Source organism: Lycorma delicatula, chromosome 3 (assembly GCF_047948215.1).
Source record: "Lycorma delicatula isolate Av1 chromosome 3, ASM4794821v1, whole genome shotgun sequence".
Classification (NCBI taxonomy): Eukaryota; Metazoa; Arthropoda; class Insecta; order Hemiptera; family Fulgoridae; genus Lycorma; species Lycorma delicatula.
Genome location: NC_134457.1, coordinates 57,964,708 through 57,990,017, shown reverse-complemented (window position 1 = coordinate 57,990,017; position 25,310 = coordinate 57,964,708). Strand labels below are relative to the sequence as shown.

General features: G+C 28.2%; 1 protein-coding gene across 3 annotated transcripts in view; it reads right to left on the bottom strand.

The window, feature by feature from the left end:
- Nucleotides 1-24,559, bottom strand: part of btsz (bitesize) — a 393,986-nt gene extending 369,427 nt beyond the window's left edge. For 2 of the 3 annotated variants that reach the window (XM_075359868.1, XM_075359870.1), the window contains exons 1-2: nucleotides 24,414-24,559; nucleotides 17,901-18,011 (exon numbers count right to left, since the gene is read on the bottom strand). In XM_075359868.1, coding sequence (XP_075215983.1) covers nucleotides 17,901-18,007 — 107 coding nt within the window. In that variant the 5' untranslated portion in view covers nucleotides 18,008-18,011; nucleotides 24,414-24,559. The remainder of the gene's footprint in view (nucleotides 1-17,900; nucleotides 18,012-24,413) is intronic. The other variant, XM_075359869.1, reaches the window with a different exon arrangement.
- Nucleotides 24,560-25,310: the final 751 nt, after the last annotated feature.

The following is a 25,310-nucleotide window of genomic DNA, read 5'->3' as shown; positions in this document are numbered from 1 at the left end:
CTCCATAATACTCTAAACAACTTTCTTTTTTTTTTACAAACCGCATTCTTTTTCTTATTCTGCTTAAGACAGAGGATATGTCACTACCACATGAAGGTCTTGTTAGTAAAATCCAAACGTGAGATCTCGTTTATTCTGATTACTACTTCAACCTGCAGTTAGTACACACTAGCATTGATAAGAATTTCAAAATGTTTCCGATCAACTAGTGATTCAATATGAAATTTGCTGATATTATTAAATAGTATCAGATGTCAGGTCAGATCCTACATATGTCAAGTAATATACATGGTGTCCCATACAAAACGCAACTCATCAATCACTCATCTATGAAATTTCAAAAGTCAAGCTTACTCCCCTACTCGTTACTGAAATGGACTCGTCCAACATCTGAACATTCGCCATAAGTACCCAGATAAACCAGCTCCTAACAAAACATCAGTATTAAGGTTAGTCGCAAAATTGAGAGAGACTGGTTCTGTGAATAACAAGGAACACAAAAGATCTGCGTCAGTGTTGTATACAGATACAGTCACTGAAATCAAAGACCGATTACTCGCCTCGCCAAATAAATCGATCAGACGTTTGTCTGCTGAAATTAATTTGTCTAAATCAACTGTTCATCGAGCTACCAAACAATTACAATTACGACCTTATCGCATTCAAACGGTTCATCAATTTCTTGAGCCCGACAAAGAAAAACGGCTACAATATTGTCAATGGTTCCGTCGATTTCTGCATGAGGGAATTAATGTTATGGATTCGTTATTTTTCACAGATGAAGCACGGTTTCATTTGGATGGCTACGTAAACAGCCAAAACAGTAGAATTTGGAGTGCTGAAAATCCCCACGTTTATCACGAAAAACAATTACACCCGCAGAAGTTGGGCGTGTGGTACGCGATATCGCGGAAGAAAATAATAGGTCCTATTTTTTTCGAGTACACCATTAATGCAGAACGATATCAGGATATTTTATTTCAGTTCATTGCACTCTTGGAAGAGGACGACAGACACTGCTGGCTACAACATGACGGTGCGACATCGCACTACGCAGGTTCAACTTCTGATTTCGTTGAGGAATTCTTTCTTTGGTAATCGTGTTATCGGTCGAGGCTTGTGGCCACCAAGATCTCTAGATTTGACTGCGGCGGATTTTTTTCTATGGGATTACCTCAAAGAAAAAGCCTACAGCAACAAACACTTGAACAACTGAAAGTCAATATTGAACAAGCTGTATTAAATATCCAGCCACAAACTTTGAAAAAAGTTGCAAGAACGCTGTAAAATGAATTGAAGCTTGTATTCAAGAAGACGGCGGCCAGTTCCAACATTTACTCTAAATGTAAGGTAATGGATGGTAATAATAAAAATTACATTTACATTTGCACATGCCTTTTTATTACTTCGATATCTACCAATATAAGGTTGGGTTGCGTTTTATATGGGACTCCCTGTATATAACTGTAACAGTTGTAAGCAACCTGATATGATTCAGAACTCATTCTTGAACATGACATACCCATTCTCAAGAATAATACCCACTCCCTGTCAGGTACTAGGAACAGTTAGGAGTGAAATTATTTCCCGTTGTTCTCTTAGCAGAACCAAACGTACTGTTTCAAGTCAATAAATCCAGTTCATCGAAGTGAAAATGATATTAATATCTGCGTACTAGTGACATTTTCACTCTATTCACTTCAGGTGTGGCTCTATAACAAACATCATCGCTCTTATAAAAGAAAATGACAAGAGCCTCATACGTGCAAGATGGTTTGCATATGTCACAAGAATAAGAAAATTTGGAACAGATAGTATAAATTAATGTTTCCACTTACAACAATTTTTAATGTATGTGTCCTAACGCTTTCGGAGTCACTTCTCCATCATCAGGGATTTTATTGAAGTTGTTAATTTAATATTTATGTGTATAAATTCTCTATGTATAATTATAATTAAATTTAAGTTAACATTGTTATGTTCATAATAGTAGATAATAAAATAATTTATACGTCAATAAGAATGTAACGTCATGTCCGTAAGATGTTTACGACTATTATGAAATATAAATGAAATAGTACCAACCTATTAATTAATAACTATTGTATAATTTGTTTATACAGGATATCATTATAGAGTTTGACTTGTTCGTTCATCAATTTACTATTATTCAAATATATATGAAATTTTTCTAATATGCTGGTTTTATGATAATTATTAGTGTATTCTAATATTTTAATATATTCGTTAGGGTTATAATTACGTTCAGTTACTACAATGTGTTAGCGAAATTAGATTTTTCTTTATTATTTTTAATTATACAATTTCTTTAATTCTTGTAGAGAATAAACGATTTGTCATTCCAATATATTTTAAGTTACATTTTTCGCAATTAAGACTATACACTCCTTGTTTTTCTAAATTATAATTATTATCACGATTTATTGTTATAAAAGGATCTTCATTGTTTATATATTTTATTATTTGTTTGTAGCTGTTTTAATTTAAACGTTTTAAATATTTTATTAAATTTTTTACAATTTATATTGTATTCATTTATATTGTTATTCGTTAGCTTTATTTTGTTCTTTATGTGTATTTTATATTTTTATTCCGTTGTATTCATATGTTTATTCCGTTATTTATTAATTTAGTATCATATCCATTATTTAAAGCTGTATGTTTAATATTACTTATTTCGTTATTTAATTTTATATTTCAAGTATTTTAATGCTCTATAAATTAATGAATTAAAGGATGCCATTTTTTGACTCCAAGAATAAAAAGATCTGAAATGTATATAGTATCCTGTTCGGTTGGCTTTCTATATATGTCTATATCGATTTTATTATTGATAAAAGTTTTGTTAAATTTTATGTCCAAGTAATCAATGTTGCTATTATTTTCTCTGTTTAAAGTGAATCTAATTTTATTGTTTAAATAATTCATTTCTTTAATTATTGTATTTGTTTCATTATTAAATTATTGGTTATATATTATCGAAATGTCATCCACGTATCTTTTATATAAAATAATTTTATGCCTATTAATTATAATGGATAGTAGGGTGTTTACTAGTTCATTCATAAAGATATAGGCTAAAAGAGCGGAAAGTAGAGATCCCATACTTAATAGATAGTATAAACCAATGCAACAAATAAATAAATGCTTCTGTTATAAGTATTAATTTATATATACTGTCTCAATGCAGTTAGGGATTAGGGTAGGCCTATGGAAAGAAAAATAGCAAAAATTCTTTATTTTCATGGAAAATATTTTTAAACGTTAAAATGTGAATCATATGAACTGAACCCACTAGGCCAAAATATATATATATTTTTTTTTTTAATCATCGAAACATTATTTGACCTGCACATAACTGCTTAGGTGAGTATTTTTATTAGTATTGAATATTTATTTGGTAGTTAAAAATACAGATTGTAACCTAATTTTTATTCATGAAATTAATTTAAGGAGATGTCAACTGGCACGTGGCCAGCTGCAGATGAGTCTATGGTCGAATGTGTTAACTCTGTGTTTTGGAGGTAAATGATGGATAAAAAGGAGTAAGTCAATTCAAGCGTAGAGACAAAAGCTGATGTAACAACACTTGTAGGAGGGAAAACAAAAGGCAGTTATTAGGCAGATTCTAATCAAAATTGGAATCTGCTTCTTTATTAACATCTTATTATCTTCTTCACTGGCAAATTCTGCTGCTTCTGAACTTACAATACTTCTACAAGTAACAAAACTAAATGTGAAAAAGACGTCTCTGGCAGATGTAAGAAAAGTCACAACACGAACAACTGCAGCTTCACCTACTCAAAATGTTATTTTTGTTCAACTAGATATAACAAGAGGATCTTTCATAAGCTATAACTGCGATAAAATTTAAATCTATGCTCCTTTACGTTATACATTACTCAACAACCCAACTATATATATTAATCACAAAAAATAATAAATAAAGATAAAATGGTTAAAAAATTTTAAATAAAAAAGCAATACCAGAAAAAATTTATTACCCCCATCAATTTTTTTTCTATTAATATAGTATACACTCATCCTCCAGTTTAGATGGTTTGCTGACTTGACAGTATATGCTGATGCAATACGAAAGTAGGCCAGCAGGAAATCTTACAATATCATATAGAAGCATAATAAGCAAGTTAAGGTAAAATTTCTATTATCATACTACTGATAAAAGAAAAATAATAATAATAATAATAATAATAGTAAAAAAACAAGATGCAACTGATATTGTATTAAAATATTTTGATGTGATTTATAAAAAATATTACGCAGTATTTATTACATCTTAAACTTTGCATATGTTATGTATAAAAAACTTCTTTTTTTTCTTTGAAGAATCTTAAAGATAACATAGCAGACAAATTATACATTTCTTGCCCCCAACTGAGTTTAATGAAATTAGAAAAAAAATTAATTTATAATTTCTTAAGCTTTCACTGATAGAAAAAAAATATATCTTCTACAAGTTGAGTCATCATGAATCTTGCCTTTTTTTCTTAGGCATAAATAGAGATATTTAGCAGGGACAGCTATAAAAATGGACAAAATGGTTAGAATAAATTTAATTACTATGGAAGGTGAGAAAAGTTCTACCTTTCAAAAAGCACATATACATACGTAAAATGAAATAATTCTACATGGTTTTTTTAACGAGATGTAATTTCTTTCTGTTAAAAATAAATTCTCTCTATACACAATTATGCAGTGTAGAAGGCAATAAAGAAAACATGTATCACAGAATAGCACTTCAATGAATCTGTGCGTGTTCTGTTTAATGCGCTTAAATACGTTATGCTAGTCATTACAGATAATATTAAATTATTCATCTAAAGAAATTTATTATAAATGAGTTATCCACTAGCTTGTTTCAGTTGACTTCTCTCGTTTCACTTGGCTTGTAATGTTATTAGACAAGTCCAAAAACTTTTTAACACCTGTTGACTCAATTAGGGACAGTAAGTGTACACAGCATGCCTATATATATTCAAAAAGGGTAATTAAAGTAAAGTCATGAAAACCAAACTAATTAAAATACAAAACTCTTATTGGATAAAAATAAAATTAAATAGTAAACGAATGTATACTATGTTACAAACAAGTAATTTGAAATATAAATTTTAATATGGTGTGCGACAAATTGCACCATTTAAAACATAAAAAAAGTAAATTACATTTTCTCAAGCCAATATTGAACAAGTTATAGTTAAAATTAAGTAGTAATTATTCTCAATGTTACACTTCTATTCATAAAACCTTTTCTAATATATATACATAAATGAATAACTGTAAAATATAATTTTTAACTGAACCAAATGTATTAGGTACTTAAAGCACAAAAAAAAATACAAAAACCGACTGCAAGAAACAATTTTTTTTTGCCAAACAAACTATACAGATATTTACACTCAAGTTGGACATTTCTTTTAAATAGCAATGAATGAACAGTTTTTAAAGAAGAGAGTACTAAATACCCATTCACCGCTATATTATCAACTTGGTTTGGTTTACTTTGATCCATTTAAATAAAAGCAACTCTCCAGGTCAGATTTTACTCAGTAAGTTGCTTTCACATTTTTATAACAAAATAAACAGTAAAAAATGTAATCTCTTAAAAGTGAGTTAATGAATGCAAAACTGTAACATCCTCTAATCCTTTATTATAAATATGTATATTATTATTCTATATAATGTATCTTTCAGCTATATGGAATCTTTCTTTTTTTAAATTATCACAGAAACCTTTATATAAAAAGGTTGGGCTAGTCTGTTGATAGTTATATGACTTTCTTATTACTGAGTTCATTTTCTAAGGTGTTTGAGAGATAGTCAATTTTGCATAGAAACCTATGGAAGAATGTAAAGGACTTTCATCTAGCCAATTTGGTTTCCGTCAGACAGATAAACAGTAGTTACCCTTGGTTTATTTAGTCAGACATCTACTCTTCTCTTGATAATAATCTCCAGGAAGTAAGATTTTCATTTAATTTTACAAAAATCTTTGACACAGTCAATCACGTTATGTAAAGGAAAACGTAGTGTTACAGTGGGTACATGACCGACTGGTTTCAATCATATGTCGAGTTCTTAATATGTTGTTTCATTATGTATGTTATAATATGTAGAGCTGATTGTGGAAGCTGAAGCTATTCAAAACTTGCCACTTCATTTAAAAGTACAAAGAGAGATGTGTAGTGTCCTACTTAAATTTAGGCTCTCTGATTTCCTAATTTTTATTAATGATCTTCTTTGCAGTGTCAGAAACAGTTTTCTTTCCAGATGATTCTAATTTATTCCTAGAATCCTACAATTTGATACTTTAAATGCTCCCAAAAATGTTGTCAATTAGTTCTCCATGAGCGACTTGAAAATTAATTCAAGTGGCTCTAGTTAATTTAACATAAAGAAGAATAGACAAACTGGCCCATCTTTTAATCTCATCATCAATTCTGTTAACATAAATGCAGTCAATATTATTAAATTTCTTGGTTTAATAAATAATGTCTCCTCATCATGGAAGGTTTGTGTAAATGTTCTCTTTAAGGCAGTTAACAACTTTCTGTTTTACCTCATAAATGCTGCCTGCTGCAGGCAGCAAGCCACTGCAAGTGGCTCAAGCCACCTACTGTGCAATGGCTTAAGGAATGGTCACATATTTAGATTATGTAAAACTATCCTAAAATATAGAATATTGTTTTTTGGTGATTCTAATCTACATTTGTTTTCTGAGCAAAATATGTGTAATCTGCCAAACATTCTACAAACCACTGCATCCTTGCAGCTAACTTAGTAAAAATAATAAAATAATATCATTACCATGATTGTATATAATGAAGGTGATGCTATCCTCAAAAACAAAATGGTAAAGGAGTAGGAAACAAACACAGCACAGCCTAATTATAACACCTTTGGAAGATGTCTCATCTATATGCTGAAATATTGAACTGCCTTTTACAGGCATTTAAAAATTGTGATGGTAAACCATTTTTTTAACAATCTACCCACTGAGATAAGAAATGAAGTAGTATAGAGATATAATATGAAGTGTATAAATGCATAATTTCATAATAAAATGATATACCAATACACGTATTGGAAACAACAATTCAATTCTCTAATATGGAAATATGTAATGTTTTCAAAACTTCTGCAAATGGACAGCTGTGAGTGATTTAATGATAACTTTAGTAGTATGATTTAGAATAATGTTAAGTGCATGTTGAAAATATAATGATAACAATAGTAAATATCTATTCAGAACAGTGAACAGACCTGATACTAATTTAGAATTCATTTATTACCCAATATAACAGTATACACGTACATAAAGGTTTGCCGTGTATGATTATCCTGGTTTATTACAGATAGAACTTTTTTTATGATAACTCCATATTAAACTACTTCCTCTCTAAGTAAAAGCTTAAACCTAATTTACTGCTTTCAATAATTCATCATAGAAAGAAGAAGCTCTCAATATGTGTATATATATATTTTTTTTTTTTACAGCAGGATTATGTAGACTGAAACCTGTTTGCTTTTTGAGGTTTAAATTGAAATTAAATGACATTAGGTCATACTTGATGTTCTTTCCTTTTCATTGAAACCGATTGAAACTGTAGGTAAATACAAAAATATACATACTTGCACAAACTGCTAATCACACTACTTTACTTGGCATGCTAAGAGTCGTGTTATACATACATGTATATTAAAAATATCTAATGGCCTCCATTTTGGTTAGGGTAGTTATAACCCAAATTTTTTTACATTAAACAGCAATTTGTTTTTCAATGCCTTTTAGAATGTGTCACAACCCTAGTCTAGAGGTTAACCCATCATTGCTAATCAGCTAATTTCAAAGTTAAGAGTTCTAAGGTTCAAATCCTAGTAAAGTTACTTTTGTATGGATGTGAATACTAGATCATGGATACTGGAGTTCTTTTGTGGTTGAGTTAAATTAACCACATATCTCAGGAATGGTCAAACTGAGACTACAAGACTGCATTTCATTTACAACCATACATATCATCCTCTGAAGTAATGCCTTATAGTGGTTCCAGTGGCTAAACAGAAAAAAGAGACACACCCTATTGTTTTACTTTAAGATTTTTGAGCTGCTCTTTTGTGGGTGCTTGGTGTGGTGGTCTCATACTGACAAACATATTGTTTTGAGGTACAAGTGTAGCAATAACAAAAATTTTATTTTTCTGTGTTTAACTATTGCAAAGTTATTTAAGGGTTACCACACTAAAAATAAAATCAAAACCTAATCCGACAATAAATTGTTAACATCTACAAGCCTACAAATACTCATGATGATGATGATGAGGTAGAGTGTGTATACAAAGAAACTGACGAAGCAGTTAAACACATAAAAGGGGATGAAAATTTAATAATAGTTGGAGATTGGAATGCAAGCATTGGAAAAGGCAAGGAAGGAAATATTGTGGATGAATATGAGCTGGGTAAAAGATATGAAAGAAGGGATCGACTTATTGAGTTTTGCACAAAGTACAATTTAGTAATTGCCAACTCCCAGGTTAAAAATCATAACTAAAGAATATACGCATGGAAAAAGCTAGGTTACTGTAAGGTATCAGATAGATTATATCATGGTTAAACAAAGATTTAGAAATCAACTCCTCCCAACAGCAAAGCATATCCAGGAGCAGACATTGATAGTGACCATAATTTAGTGATTAAGAAATGTCAATTGGAGTTTAAAAACCTGAAGAAAAGGTGCCAGATGAATCAGTGGAATTTAGAGAAGCTTGAAGAGGAGAGATAAAAAAGATTTTTGAGGAGGACATTGCAAGAGGTCTTAATAAAAAAGATGCTTTTTCTATATTAAAATGTATTAAATCAGCAGAAGCGAATTTTGCAGACCAAAGAGAACTGGTAGAAAACGTTCGATATCAGAGGATACATTGCAGCTGATGGATGTGCATAGAAAGTATAAGATTGCTAGTGATGAAGAGAGTAAAAGGACTATCAACAATTAAGAAATACTATGAACAGGAAGACCAAGTTAACAAAAGAAGAGTGGATTAAAGAAAAGTATTCAGAAGTGGAAAAAGAAATGATCATTGGTAAAATAGACACAGCATAAGAAGAGTTAAAGAGAATTTTGTGGTACATAAGTTAAAATCTAATAATAATGTGTTAAACAAAGATAGAACACTGATTTATAATACGAAAGGCAAAGTCGATAGGTGGGTGGAATATATTGAAGAGTTATATGGAGGAAATGAATTAGAAAAAGGTGTTATAGATGAAGAAGAGGAAGTTAAAGAGGATGGTAAGGGAGATACAATACTGAGATCTGAATTTAAGAGAGCATTAAAAGATTTGAATGGCAGAAAGGCTCATGGAATAGATTGATAGATAGACAAACTGGTGTGTAATATTTACGAAAAAGGGGAAGTTCTGTCAGACTTCAAAAAGAGTGTTATATTCATGATACCAAAGAAAGCAGGAGCATATAAGTATGAAGAATACAGAACAATTAGCTTAACTACTCATGCATCAAAAATTTTAACTAAAATTCTGTACAAAAGAATTGAGAGGAGAGTGGAAGAAGTGTTAGGAGAAGACCAATTTGGTTTCAGGAAAAGTATAGGGATAAGGAAAGCAATTTTAGGGCTCAGATTAATAGAAGAAAGATTAAAGAAAAACAAACCAACTTACTTGGCATTTATAGACCTAGAAAAGGCATTTGATAACATACGACAGGAATAAAAGTTCAACATTTAAAAAAATTTAGGTTCAAGTATAGTGATAAAAGAACAATTGCTAACATTGACAGGAACCGAATTGCAACAGTTATAATTGAAGAGCATAAGAAAGAACCAGTAATAAAAAAGGGAGTCAGATAAGGATGTTCCCTATCCCTGTTACATTTAATCTTTACATAGAACTAGCAGTTAATGATGTAAAAGAACAGTTTAGATCCACAGTAACAGTGCAAGGTGAAAAGATAAAGATGCTACAATTTGCTGATGATATAGTAATTTTAGCTGAGAGTAAAAAAGATTTAGAAGAAACAATAAATGCCATGGATGAAGTCCTGTGCAAGAACTACCACATAAAAAGAACAAAACAAAAGTAGTGAAATGTAGTCGAAATAATGTAGATGAACCACTGAATATAAAAATAGGACGAGAGAAGACTATGGAGGTAAAATAATTTGGTATTTGGAAAGTAGAATTACTAATGATGGACGAAGCAGGAGCAATATAAAATGCTGAATAGCACAAGCAAAATGAGCTTTCAATCAGCAATATAATTTGCTTACACCAAAAATTAATTTAAACATCAGGAAATCATTTTTGAAATTATATATGAAGTGTTTCTTTATATGGAATTGAAACTTGGATGATCGGAGTACCTGAAAAGAAAAGATTAGAAACTTTTGAAATGTGGTGCTGTAGGAGAATGTTAAAAATCAGGCGAGAGAATAAAGTGACAAATGAAGGGGTGCTGCGGCAAGTTTGTAAAGAAAGAACCATTTGAAAAAATATAGTTAAACGAAGAGACAGACAGACTTATAGTCCACATCTTAAGGCATTCTGGAATAGTTGCTTTGATATTGGAGGGACAGATAGATGGGAAAAATTGTGCAGGCAGACAACATTTGGAATATGTAAAACAAATTGTTAGGGATGTAGGACATAAGTGGTATACTCAAATGAAATGACTGGCACTAGATAGGAAATCTTGAAGAGCTGCATCAAACCAGTTAAATGACCGAGACAAAAAGAAATAGTTTGTTAACAATCTATATATGTGTACAAATAAAATATTGCACAAATGGTTATTTGTCTCATCGATTTTGCTGTGTAAACATTTGTTTTTTTTATAACAATCATGATTATAGTTGATCAGCCTTTAGAAAACAACCAAGTTGGTATTGAACATTTTTAATATTTTTATAGCAAGGAATACCACACATTCTGGCCTTGTACATATTCACATTAATTTACATTTTATGTGAATAATAATTTCTTATAATAATCATTCTCAAGAATAACAAACATCTGTAGCCAGTTAATAAGAAAAAAGAAGGGTGAAGTTTACCCCAGTCTTCAATGATTAACTAAAAATGCAGCTTCAGATCAGCTTGCTCAAGCTACTGAAATACAGGTGATATTCAAGTCTACAAATGACACCTTCATATCATTCACCACAGGGACTAACTTGATATAGACAGCTACCACTACTCTCAGAAAAAGCAACTCTAATTGGTGAATTTTGTATTTTAGGGGCTTTACAAAGATTGCTCCAAAGCCTGATATTGTCCCAGTCTTTACACTATTTGTCTCAAACAACAAATTAATATATCCTCTTTACATATAAAATAATGTTACACACACTGCCTTAACTGAGCAGTGTAGTTGAAAAAAAACTCTAAAAAAAGAATCACAATCCTTTGAAATCCAGTTGTAAATACTGTACATATTTATTAAATACAAATAAAAAAATGTATACAGCCAGAAAAGGATGTTTTTTAGATTTATTAGAAAAAAGGATAGTTTTTAAATAATTATAGGAGAAATTATTCAATGAGCCACAATATGAATTAAATTGTTCAGCAGTAAATAACAGACAGAAAACCTGTTAAAACAGTACAACATGTACTAAAAATACATTACTTATATAATTAAATTAAACATTATTAGAGCACGCAGAAAATATGTTAAAAATAAAAAAAGCAAAGACATCATTTTGGTAACAACAGAGAAAATTTGATCAAAAACAGTGCAGAACTTCTGTCATCATTAACATTACATGTATGAACAAACAGTATTACAATAAAGAGATAAAAATGATACCATGTGTTTAAATATTAACAATAACAGTAATTACGCAACACTTAAGTACATAGTGATGTTAAATAATAGTAACCTATTTTCCTTTATAATGACCTACATATCAAAATAATTTTTTATTTACAAATATTGTATTTATTAATTTACTGAAAATATAAAGTAACAATACACAAAAATAATAAATTATATTACTATTATCTACAATAGTTTGATTATATTATTTTCTACTTTTAATGAACAGTTTTATAGCATTAAAATTAAATGTTATTAAGTGTGTGTATGTGTGTGTTTAAATCATAAAAATGACAACAGTAGGAAAATAGAAATAACGTATAATAAATATTTATTCTTTTTCTACTAAAGCATTTGTACAAATATACATCATTCGCTACTTAATTTTTTTAAACAGCATTTCTAATAAATAATTTAATTTGATATTCCAGTCAATTACAAAACTAATAATTTCATGGATATCCATCCTGCAAGCTGTTTCTAATATGTGCCTCACACATCTTAAGATTAATAAACACAGATTCTTAAATTGGACTGTATGACAAATCAAATTATGATTTTTCTACTTCATAATTTACAAAAGAAACAGATCACTAACCTTAAATTTTAATTTGGTGTTTCGATTTAAAGATCGAATAGTAGTTTACATAGAATAGAAATTCCAAAATTCCAATACATTTTACAAAATAATAAATAACGATAATCATTTTTTTAATTTTAGGTAAGTGTTACATAAAAAAAGTTAGTAATGCAAGACAAGTACTCTATTTCCTGTCTGCGTACAGTGCAATAACCATACCCGTTATGAAAAACGAGATAAAGTCAAGCCTCTGTTGGTTATTGGTCCCTTCTAAAATACCAATTTAATAATAATAATGAATAAAGTAAGAATCCTGTTTTTCATTAGAATCTTAACACTAAAGTTCCCTTAATCACGAAGTACGCTCTTCTCTAACTACTAAACTTCACAATATTTGCAATGACAATATCAAAATAATTAAACAAATGAATAATTAAAGTTTATGAATTCACAAGCGAGTCAGCATTTTCAATCATCTGTGATTATTTATTTTCAACAAGTCTGTCCTTCCAGGGATCCACAAAGAGAATCTTTAAAAACTTTCCCAGAAACTTTTGAGAATTTTGAAGATGAAGAAGTCCATTTCTCTGAATTGGATAATAGCTCTCAACAACACACTTTGAATCCAAGAGCAAGTGACAAAGTTTGGTCTGGAAATATCCTTCATCTTCTATACCAAAAAAATTAAAAACTCATAGGTCTACAAGAAAGTTGATGATAATATTGTGGATTATGGAAGTTCTATTTTTCATTTACATCTAAAAGTAAAACGATAAATAGTGAAACGTACTGTGAGCTAATGCAATCACTGAAAGTAAAACTAAATTCAAAAAACCTGATAAACTTTCAAAAGAAGTGATTTTGCTCCAGAAAAATGTTTGACCTCGTACAACCAACAAAAAAGTCTTTTACCTTCAAGACCTAGGTTTTAAGCTATTGCGACCCTATTGTCCTAACCTAACTCAAACAGATCAAATTTTTTTGGCCCACTAAAAGCAGCTAGGACATAATCTTCAGTCTGAAAGAAGTCATGGGATCAGAGAGAAATTCGCTACTGAACCAAAACAAAAGGTTTCTTTAAAAAAAAATTCAATATCTTATAAAAAGATGGACTAAGTGCTTAGAAGTGGAGGGGATTATGTTGAAAAATGGACATTTTTAATTAATTTGTAAAAAAAATGGTTTATTAAATTTCACTTTACTTTATTATTTACTCGCACAAGAATCATGAAAAACTTATTTATGAAGTATTATTTAATTTAAAAAGCAAAGCAGTGTGTAAACATAACAGTGATAAGAAAAAAACAACTTTTACTTATTTATGTTGTTGATAATTTTTATATTATTTTTAGAAAATATCCAATAATTCATTTAAGATTTTATTAAAATAATGAGCAATTAAAAGAATCCCTAAATTATAAATGGTTAGAATTCTTAAAAGAAACCACTCTGCCTTCATTTTTTGTTTTTTATTAACTTCATAAGAGACATTAAAAAATCAGTAAGAAATATTTGATTTTCAACTGACAATTCCAATTTTTTATAATAATAATTTTAATAATTAGTGCTAATGAAATAGAAGTACAAATACTGTTTTGATACTGCAAGAGGAAAATGTTGCTGACAAAAGCAAATAATTATTTTATTTAATAAAATAAAAAACATGTAAAATAATTTAAATAAAATTAACTTTTAACAGATTAATAGTAAAACAATGTAATCAAATCTCATATTCAACTGGTAAGTAGATAATCAGAAAATAATGACTGGTTTGTCATTCTTTATATAATTATGGTGATTTTTGGTAATAACAAGAGATTATTTTATTTGATTACTGGAAAAAAATATCACCCCCATATGTAACAGGGAGATTTTCTATTAAATCATTAGTATTATAGCCCTCACGTATTATACCTAAAGGCAGCTTTTACTGTACAAAAAAAAATAATAATAAAATAATTAATTCAATGAAAAATTAATAGTAATAACAGATTTAAACTTAATTAATTAAAAATTAGAATAACTGCATTACTTAAAGCTCAAATGATAGAACTGAAAAATATACATCAGTGAGCTAAATATAATCATAAAGAGCTAAAAAATCTGATGTGGGCAGCATATGACTTCTTTGTAAGCCTATTAAATTACATACACACATTTTTAAAACTACGTAAAATTTTATTTCACTAATGACTTCCGATTTTTTTTATATATGTATTTTTTTATTGTTATTAAATTATTATTTATTGTAATTTTTTTTACAATCAGAGGTTAATAATTACTAATAAATCAATATATTTAAATTAGAGAAAAGAAAAAAATAAATGAAATTGAATTTGAACCGATGTGTCTTCCCCTTGTAAGATCCAAATATTTCATTAATTAAAATTTTATTTGGCTATAACTCTGGAACCAATGAAAATAAGTACCACTTATGATATATCGTTGAAAAGCTCTCAATGAAGGCTTATTACTGCAGTTAAGAAAAATCCAAAATCCAAATTTTTTTGGATTTCGGGCTTTTTTGGATGATTTTGGTCAAGTCGATTGCTACCAAAAGGGGAGGTCCACAACTACATGTTAACAGTCCTAAACTTAAAATTTCAACATTCTATGGCTAATTGTTTTTGAGTTATGCGAGATACAAACATGCATACATACATTTAATATGTGACATCTGTACGTACAGACATCACACCAAAATTAGTAAAAATGGATTCAGAGATGGTCAAAATGAATATTTCCATCGAAATCTGAAAACTGACATTTTTCGCAATTACAATACTTGCTTTACTTCGTACAAGGAAGTAAAAAGCATAATAATCATGTAAGACACTAATTGTAGGGTATTGCTATTACAAATTTTCACAGATACATGAAAGGGATACGAATTATAGCTTTACAAGTTAGTTGTTCAAACAAGCAGGGCTGGAAAGTAATACCATCACTGAATGCTCTAACATTATATGTATTATCAGATATAAGTTGTTATCAGATATTAAAAATATACGCATACTATCCATACTAAATGCATAAATATATCCATACTATATTCAACTTCCCAGTTAAAATTTTTATCAATACATAATGAATGAACATAATAAAGGGGCTTTTGTATATGAATGATCAAAATTACAATAAAGAAAGTAATATTTGTGATAATTCAATGTTATTAATAGGTCTGAGCTGATAGAGCAACTGATAACACTCACCCTCCTCTTGATGACAAAAATTAAAAAATATTATTTTCACATCAATGAAACAAACTCAAATCAACTCCAAAATATTCTTTTTTTTTTTTACATACATACACAATATTTTGCCAACTATCAGGGGAAAACTACACCCAGCACTATTTTAATATGATGACCTGAGGTAACGTTGTTTCCCAAGATCTCCTTTAATAAAAAATAAAAATAGCCATTTTATTAAATATTGCCAGAGCTGTTTTTATCCTTACTTCAAATTTGTGCAAGAGCCACTGGTATACTGTCTTAACATACCCAGTATCTGCCTGGAAGGACCAAGGGAAACTGTGAGAAAATCTTAATAAGAGAAAATACCAAAAAAATACAAAATTAGTAAATAAAAGGTAAATGTTTCATCACATAGAATGAAACAATTTTATAATTTTTAAATATTAACAACAAGTCATGTCTATCACACAACTGTATTTTCACTTAAGATTATTAAATTTGTGATGTTATAACTTATAGTCCTTTACAATGTATTCCATTATTTAAGTTACACCACAATGAAATGGCAAACCAATGAACCTCATTCATATTTGAAAATTAAACAATTTCCATGATCCGTTAGGAAGTAAATAATCACAAAGTTTTTGGCAATTTAAAAGCAATAGGTTTAGTTTCTACATTGAAGTTAAAAATTAAGGCTACATGAGGAATCTGTGATGGAGTCCCATATCACAATATACAGTCATATTAAAAAACAGACAGAAAGTAAGAGTGATGTAAATGCATCATAAAAACAACAAATAAATAACATCAACACAAAACAAGATAATTTTGAAACTATGAGAAGTAACTTAATAAAGTTACTTTACACTACTTCTCATAGTTTGAACTAAGTTGCAAAAAAATGTTATGTTAAAAACTCAGCAGTTGAGTAATCCAAATTGTTTTTAAATTGAGATACCTTTTAATTTAATTTCAACAAATTTACAGAAGACAGAAAATCTATTCAAAACAACATTGCATAGATAATAGGTTTTCTTTTAAGGCTAAAAAATTAAACTTTATAACAAAAATAGTTCTTTTGCCTGGTTTAATAGAAGGGAATGTGCAACATTTTTACACACCATTATAAATTAAATGTATATGAAAAAATTACAAATTTTCTAATTATCGTATCAGTCTATAAGATTCATTTTAACCAGTCAATAATCTATCAAATGATAACCCAATTTGTTTCCTGAATAATCATTCTGATTTTAAGAAGTAGGTTAAAGAAAAATATATTTTAGATCAGAATATTTACACATAATAAATATAAACAGCAAGCTTAGCATTTCATGCTGATATCTCAAAACAAAACTAACAATTAGATTTTGTAATGAAAATCTGTTTGATTGCCTCATGAAAACTTATCAACTAATAAGATCTAAAAAAACTTGAAACAAAAAATGTTACCATTATCAATACAAACAGAGGATTGATTAGTAATGATGATGAACTCACAAATCCACCTGTGAGGAAGATTTTATTGCATTTGTTGATTAAAAATGTGTTGATCAAATTTGTTGATATAAAGGTGAGTTTAGAAATTAAAATGACTAGTTAAATTATCATCTGATATCCAAGTAGATACATTGGCATTAGATGTCACCACAGTACTATATGAATAATTAAGAATATCTTACCACTTTCACCTGTCAAATTATGAAAACCTCTAAGCCATTAAAAGATTCTGTAACCAGAAGTTTTATTTAATTTAATGCAATTTATCTTCATAAAATTAGCTCCCTTTATTTGGCAGCACTATACTGAAATTGTAAAACAAGATTCCCTAAAAAAAAGTCAGAATAATCTACAACATAATACACCATACATGCACTATCTAACACATGGTCAGATAACTCCAGAGACAGTTAACGAGACACTTCATAGTTTTGGAATAATCATTGGTATTGACTCAATATAAATTTTTGAAACTTAATCCAGAATCATATGTCGGTCTGTTGATGCACTAGGCTAGCATACTATCACCTGTCATCAAGGTGATAAATTTAAATAAAATATATTCATTCAATTAATACATTAAATAAACATTAACAGTAAATAAAGTACTTGAAATAGGTAAGACAATAAGCATATTCTGATCTACACTAATAAATATATCTAGAACATTGAACAAAACATATTTTTAAAAAATCACCAACGGTAAATTTATGTTATATGAATTAGAAATAAATATAATGCAAGACTTACATGACATGAATTTCCTGTTTTGATCTTAGGAATTCGTCTCTCTGAAAGACATTCAGGATATGTGTATGTTCCAGGATATTTATTTCTGGAGTTTCCACAGCCTCCATCTGTCTAAATGAAAAAAAAAAAACATTACAAATGTGGTTAAAATAATGAAAGATTACTCCCAAATTTCGGAGTAATCAATCCTGAGGAGTTAAAAATTTATAGTGTAAGCTTTACCTTCTACAACATATATTTTTTTGTAAAAAGTAATGAGTAAATTAAGTAATCTAATGTAATTCAAATTGACAATTTATATGAGGTGCTGTCATTAATTTTCAGAAACTGAGGTAGTTACAGAATGCCACATCCTGTACTCTCACGCATTAAGAATAATAACCCTTAAGGGTAATTAATTAATATATCTACTTAATTAAATCAAGATTAGTATTCCAAATGTTATTCTTAATTAAAGCAAAAGCTTAAAACAACAAACTGATGAAACTTTGTTTATTTGTTTAATATTTAGATATTTAAATAAATTTGTATATTTATATATCTAAAAGTACACTATTCAATAAATACAATAAACTGAACTGACATTTACATTCAAATATTTATAAATATTTGATAATACAACAAAATTTAAATGATGACTGAGGAAGTAAGAAAAGAAACATCAAATGGTTGTGACTGGGGATAATGCTAGAAATTTGCTTTGCTAACCTTATTTTGATTGTCTGCCCATTATTACCATCACCACTATGGTTATAAGCAACCAGATAATAAAAAAGTAACTATTCTTACAAACAGCAAGCAACCTATGACTGTTATAGTACTAAAAGTAAAAAGGAAAGCTATTTTCCCTACAAGAAGATTTTTACTTGCTTATTTTCTTTAATTTCTAATGATTAAGATCAACAGTACCAAAACTGCAAAAACAAAGTACGAGCATCTTGACAAAAGTACACTGAAGAGTGCATTGCACTTATTACTGCACAAAGTTAAGTGAATTTAAGAAACCTAAAACAATATTAAAAAAAAAAATTGTTGAATTCGAAATGCATATCAACTAATTAAAAGGGAAATATAGCTTAACAAATTAATTACACATTCAAAGATTATAACAGAAAAATTATATTGTAATCATAAAGTAAATTTATATTTTTCTAAAACGTATATAATAGAAATATGATCTTTGAAACAAAAAGTCTTTAGGGAGAAGGGGAAATATGGAAACAGAGAGAACGATATGATACAAATAATTTCTACCACACACCCATCAATAAAGAATAAAAAACTTGAATTATATCATATTACAATACGAACTATTGCATCACAGAAAGATTCTTTCAGCAAAACCAGATATGTGTGTACATTAACACTACTGTAGTAATATGTGTTTAGTAAGAAGATTGTTCCATATCACAATATGATATAATGAAAGGGAGAGCATTTTACAAACAACTAAATTACTTTCAATTACTTACAATTAAGCATAATTTTTATATTATTTTCATGTTGGAAAAAACTTATTACAAATTGAGAACATCAGTTTTATATATATATAAGTTAATATAAAAATTCAGAAAAAAATTAACAAAGTAGAAATTTATGGTATTTATGAATTACATACAATGCTTGCAGATAACCTAAAAACCGAACTTAATGTCGTAGTGATGTTAATTAAAAATATTACCCAGAAACATCAATTAAATTGTTTTTATTCGATCAACCAAATTCAACTACAGATAAAACAATTGAAAAATATTTCAACAAATATATATGAAGATAAAACTTACAATAAATATACAAACAATGAACCAAAGATAATTAAAATGTAAAAATTAGTTTAAGAAAAGCCAACTAAGAATTTTTATTTGACATTAAAAATCTTCCAATACACTGTTATAATTTAGCAATTGATCTTTAGTCCTAAGGTTGGTCAAATTAGAAATTAGAAGAAGCCAGATTGTCAAATCCACAAGAGTGAATCATCTAATACTTAATGTATGATTTTACATGTGGCCCCCACACACATAACTGGCAGATTTAAAAACCAAATTTTTTTTACTATTACTACTTCTCTTACATAAGCTTTAAACATGAGGAATTAAAAGTAAACTAAAGTTCTGGTTATAATGAAAAAAAAGTTTGACATAAATCTGCTAATGCACTTCCTTTATCAGATCTATAAATTAAATTCTAAATGTCACTACAGATATAGAGAAAGAAAGAAATTTAAAATAAATCAGAAAATTACCATTTTATACAATTAAAATTAACATCCATAAAAATATATCTTACAGTTCATCTGACCAGTTAAAAGCAATACTCTTATAAATATTTGATAATCGACTAAAGTCAGATTAACTTTACAATTTATGAACAATTAACCATATAAAAAAAAAAGAAAGAAAGAAAGGAAATCATTAAGATAGATATAAGATTATCATTATTATAAAATAATTATTTTCATGAAAATTGTTTAACACATGTATCATCAAAAAATCAAGTCAGACACAGATTCTGTAAGGAGATGTAAATGTTCTTGACGTACATCGCAGGTAATTGAGCTATATTCTTACCATTCGGACCACTATCATAGTATATACTGCTTTTTAAAAGCAATTTTAAACTTAAAGAGATGATAATCTGCTTACATAGCCAAGTTACCATTTTGTAAATAAATGAATATAGTAATAAAAAATATAGTAGTTTTTTCCAGCATAAAATATAGTAATATATAATAGTAAATGAATATTGTGCAAATTTTATAAAATTTGCACAATATGAATCACATCAATTTCAGTATAAACACATCAAGTAGATATGTTATTTCATTCATTTTACTTAATTCAGTCAAATAAATATATACAACATTGCTAAATTATAAAATAAATCATAGTTTTCTTAATCACATAACTAGTAAAGAACATGTTATGTTATTATGTAATTTTGCATAAAATTACAAATAACATAATGAATTTTAAAAGCTGGACAGTTGAAAGTAAAAACAAGAACATGAAATCTTACACACCACAACAAGATTATAAAAATAATAATGTAGCAGCGAATTGTATGAACATGAATACAAAATATCTAAAAAAAAATGCACAGTGCAGTGTTTCAGAGTTGAATTGAAAAATAAAATACCATTGGGTATCTTTCATATCTAAAGGAAGAATAAAAGTTTGTTTCCAGTCAGCTGATTGACTGATTATTAGGGTCACACTTGGCTGCAGTTTAAAACATAATTAGTGTCAATGAATTGGAGCAAAAAAAAATCAGTATTGAATGGTTTTGAACCCGCAATCTTCTAAATGCAATAATATCAAATTAATCATTATATAAACAATAGTATGATATTAACATAATACAGTGTTGTCTTGGGCATATTTTTTTAGATACCTATATATTTTCTAAATACTATATTAAAAAGCTGAATATAAACTTCTATATAAATAATTTAGTATGTATGAAACAGTTTTTAAATCAACTGCAGCAAACTAATTTTAAGATAAAAGTTGCAAGAACTGTACCTGAGCTAACTTTTGCTCAAAAACAAGCTTCTTTAGAGAATGCTAATATAAGTGGAGAGTGTTACTGTGTCATTTGAGGCGGTTACTAGTGAGTGACTGGATTAAGTTTTGAAGGATCTGTGGTAGTTAATAAGTTTGAAACATGTGTATAATATAAATTTGGTTTGTTCATTTAGAATGTTGCTTTTATGTATTTAAAACATGAAAATCTAAAATATAAATAACATTCTGAGTGAATAAATACAGTTAAAATCACTTAAATATTTTGAATACATCATTTACTACAATAAAGAACCTTTAAAACCTTACCGAAATATAAATCACATCCATCGGCATAAAAACACTCAGCATTCCCACTGTTAATTTCTGATGAAAATGTCTGATTTTAAATGAAAGCTAGCTCAGAATCAGATCAAGTTTTTGAGTTTTTATCTTATATTATACAATCATTTAAAAATTGTTTTATATTTTAAATAATCATGTTATATAATGGATATTATATCTTCATAATGATGATCATAGTAATAGTAACACAAAGAACAAATAAATAATTACAAAGAGGTAAATAATAAGAGTGTATTTTTTAATATTTAGTGATATATTAATGTTTATTATTACTTCTTTTTTTTCAATTTCTTTTAACATTTTTTTTTTACACACACATTTTCTGCAGATGTAACACACAATAACAAATGACAGGTGAAAGAGAATACAGATAATTAGTCACTACTGAAAGAAATAGCAATAAACTGTACTGCAATGTTGTGTACATAATGCTAATGTCAGAGAATTCCTGTGTGAGGTATGATGCAATCATTACTGTGAAGCATAATGATGAAAACGTAAGCATGATTAACTAGATACATCCTTCAGAAATTTATGGAGTTATTGATTTATTTTTACTGCAACTGGCAACACAGTAATACTGATCCACTACCCTGAAAAAAAGGTTCTGGTTACACGCCTGTTGAGCACAGTAACATGATTCATATTAGTTATGGAAGACAAGACTAGATTAACATTTCAATTCATATAATTTTTTATGGTGGGGAGTATGATATTCAGACAATAGATATGACACACAGCTATGAAAAATAACTTTTCATTCAACAAATATGAGTAATTTCAATAGGTTTGTTCGCCTAATTGACTGCTGAAGGTACAAATTCATTTACAAAATCAGTTAAAGTAATAATCCAATAATTCTATTAACTAATCACAAATAATTATTTCACAAAACCATTCTATGTTTCATATAATAATTTTAATTTATTTATAAAATTTACATTAACTAAAACCATTCAAAATAATTTTGCTTTAAATCTAAATCTAGATTGCCATTTTGATTATTAAACAAGATATATATATATATATATATACACACTTTTCCACAATGTCTACTGATGGTAACTGTCTAAAACAAATGGTAGTTTAAGTTAAATATTACATTAAATAACTTGATTTTTTTTCAGAATAAAGATTAATTTTTTCCAATTTATTTTAATAACCATTTAGCACAGCTAGCTCTTAGTTTCATCATAATTTATGACTTATTACATATGCAATCAAAACATTTAACTAAACTGAAGAAGCATAAAATTGAGCATCAATGCTTCACTTCTGACCAGTAGGCAGCTACAGGTAATAATTGTGAAAAATATGTCAGAAAATTTTCTTGAAGATAAGTCAGATAAACAAAGCATATCACATATGTTAAGTAAACTCAATATTCCATTAACTTAGTAATTCAAATTTATGAGTATGTTTGATTTTTAACATTTTCTATGTAATATAATATTCTGTAAATAACTAAATATTTTTATTTTATACAGTAATATTATTAGACTTAAATGCAAAAAAATGTATAAAAGACCACTTCCTAAATACAGAAAAGTGTGCTCCTACTCTGCTGCTTCATTTGACTAACTGTAAAATAGCTCTATGAAGATTTCTTAAGGCATGCTTCCATGCATTTAGAAAGTTAGTTTTTAAAAATAATTTAACTACACTCAGTTGAGCTGATCAACAAATTTACTAAGTTAAACAATTATTTCTAAAATAATAATCTTCATTTAAAAAAAACCAGTTTTTTTGAGAAAAAAGTAGATAAAATACACAAAAATTACTGTTAACAGCTATTACACTACTATAATTAAATACAACAAATAAATATATAACAATTGACCCGGCAATGAATGGAAAATAGTGGCTACTTTTTAAATTTTGTTTAAAAAACATTTAACATTTTGCTAATTTTTTTCAAAAACTAGTATAATAGTTTTTGAATCAGATGACATATTTTTCTATCTTTCTTAAAAGTCTGACAAAAAACCGTGATTTTTCTATAAATATAATTCTAACTTAAAATCAATGCCAAATAATATATCTTTCATAAATTTCTTTTCAAACAAATATAAACGGATTTTCAGGAGAGCTGGGATTTTCTTCTGGGTTGAATAAATAAAAAATATAAGTATTATAAATCAAATAAGTAATATCATCTCTGTTTCATTGATTCAACCTCATATTACTTTTACCTGAAAGGATATATATTTAATACATCTTGGACATGGTTACTTAAGTTACTTATAATATTAAAACCATTTGATTAAAAAAGTCTTATTTAATCCCAAAATATGGTTGGAAGAAATTAAAATAATTTAAATGCACAATACAGACCAATACTGTACATGTTTTCAAATATTCTGTAATTTATTGGTCATTAACTGTTTGAAGATAAATAATTTCAAAATTAATTGTATTAAGTTTTATCATATTTACTGTCTCTAAATTAAGCTTAAGTTATTTATTGAAATTATCGTTCATGTCTCACACGAACAGGTTACTATCCGAACACTAATCGGTGAGGTACACAGATCAGTTATACATACACACATCGCTAAACATAATTCACTAAAAACCGTTATAGGTTAAAACGGTACCTTCTAATAATAAACTGAGAATTAATTTAAAATAACAATGAACTTACCTTTAAAATATTATAAACATCATAAAATACATTTGCGAAATAAGGACTCAAAAATAAATAAATAACGATAAACAGACGGACAATTCGAACGACTTAGCCTATCACTCCCAACATTTCACACGTCTTGTTCCTGCATCGCCAAACAAAACAAGTGTACAAGAAGCCAAGGTCAACAGGTGGCTTGCCTGCGTACCTATCCCGTAGAAAGACCACAGCGCTATCTGTTGTTGTTACCTTCTGATAGTTCCATTCGGTTGCTCTTCGTAGCAATCAGAGCGGTAATTTAATGATTGTTACGTTGCGAATTATATCACACGTAAATTTAAATACGAAACTGTTTATTATTCTCCATTGCTTGAAAACATATTCATCTAAATACAACACAACATTTTTGAATAAACTTTGAATTACATTTTTTGTGGATAACGTGATATATACTTAAGTAATGATACCGAAGCTTTTTTTTAAGGAGAGGAGCAGCAATTCGCTAAATGTTGTATGGAGAGGAGTAAGAAATTCTTTTGGAGTTCTGAACCCCCTCTCATGAACAAACGTTTTTTTCGATACACTCATATTTTTTAAATACATTAAAAAGATAACTAATTTTTTAATTAAATGAAACAAGACTTCAGAAATTTATTTATTTAGCGTATGGCACTAAAACATAACACCAATTACAGTCAAAATTATAAACAAAGATTTAACAAACTAATATATGCTATCGATTCTGGAGTCGCCATCAGGAAATCTTCAGGATTCCCATCATAAGCTGTCCTAGGGCAAACTTCTGTGATGTGTCTGATAGTTCAGAAGAATCTTCACTTACTAAAACACTGATAATTTTATTATCGAATTTAAATTTCGACTTTTTAAAGGCGGCGCAGTTTAAAATCTAAC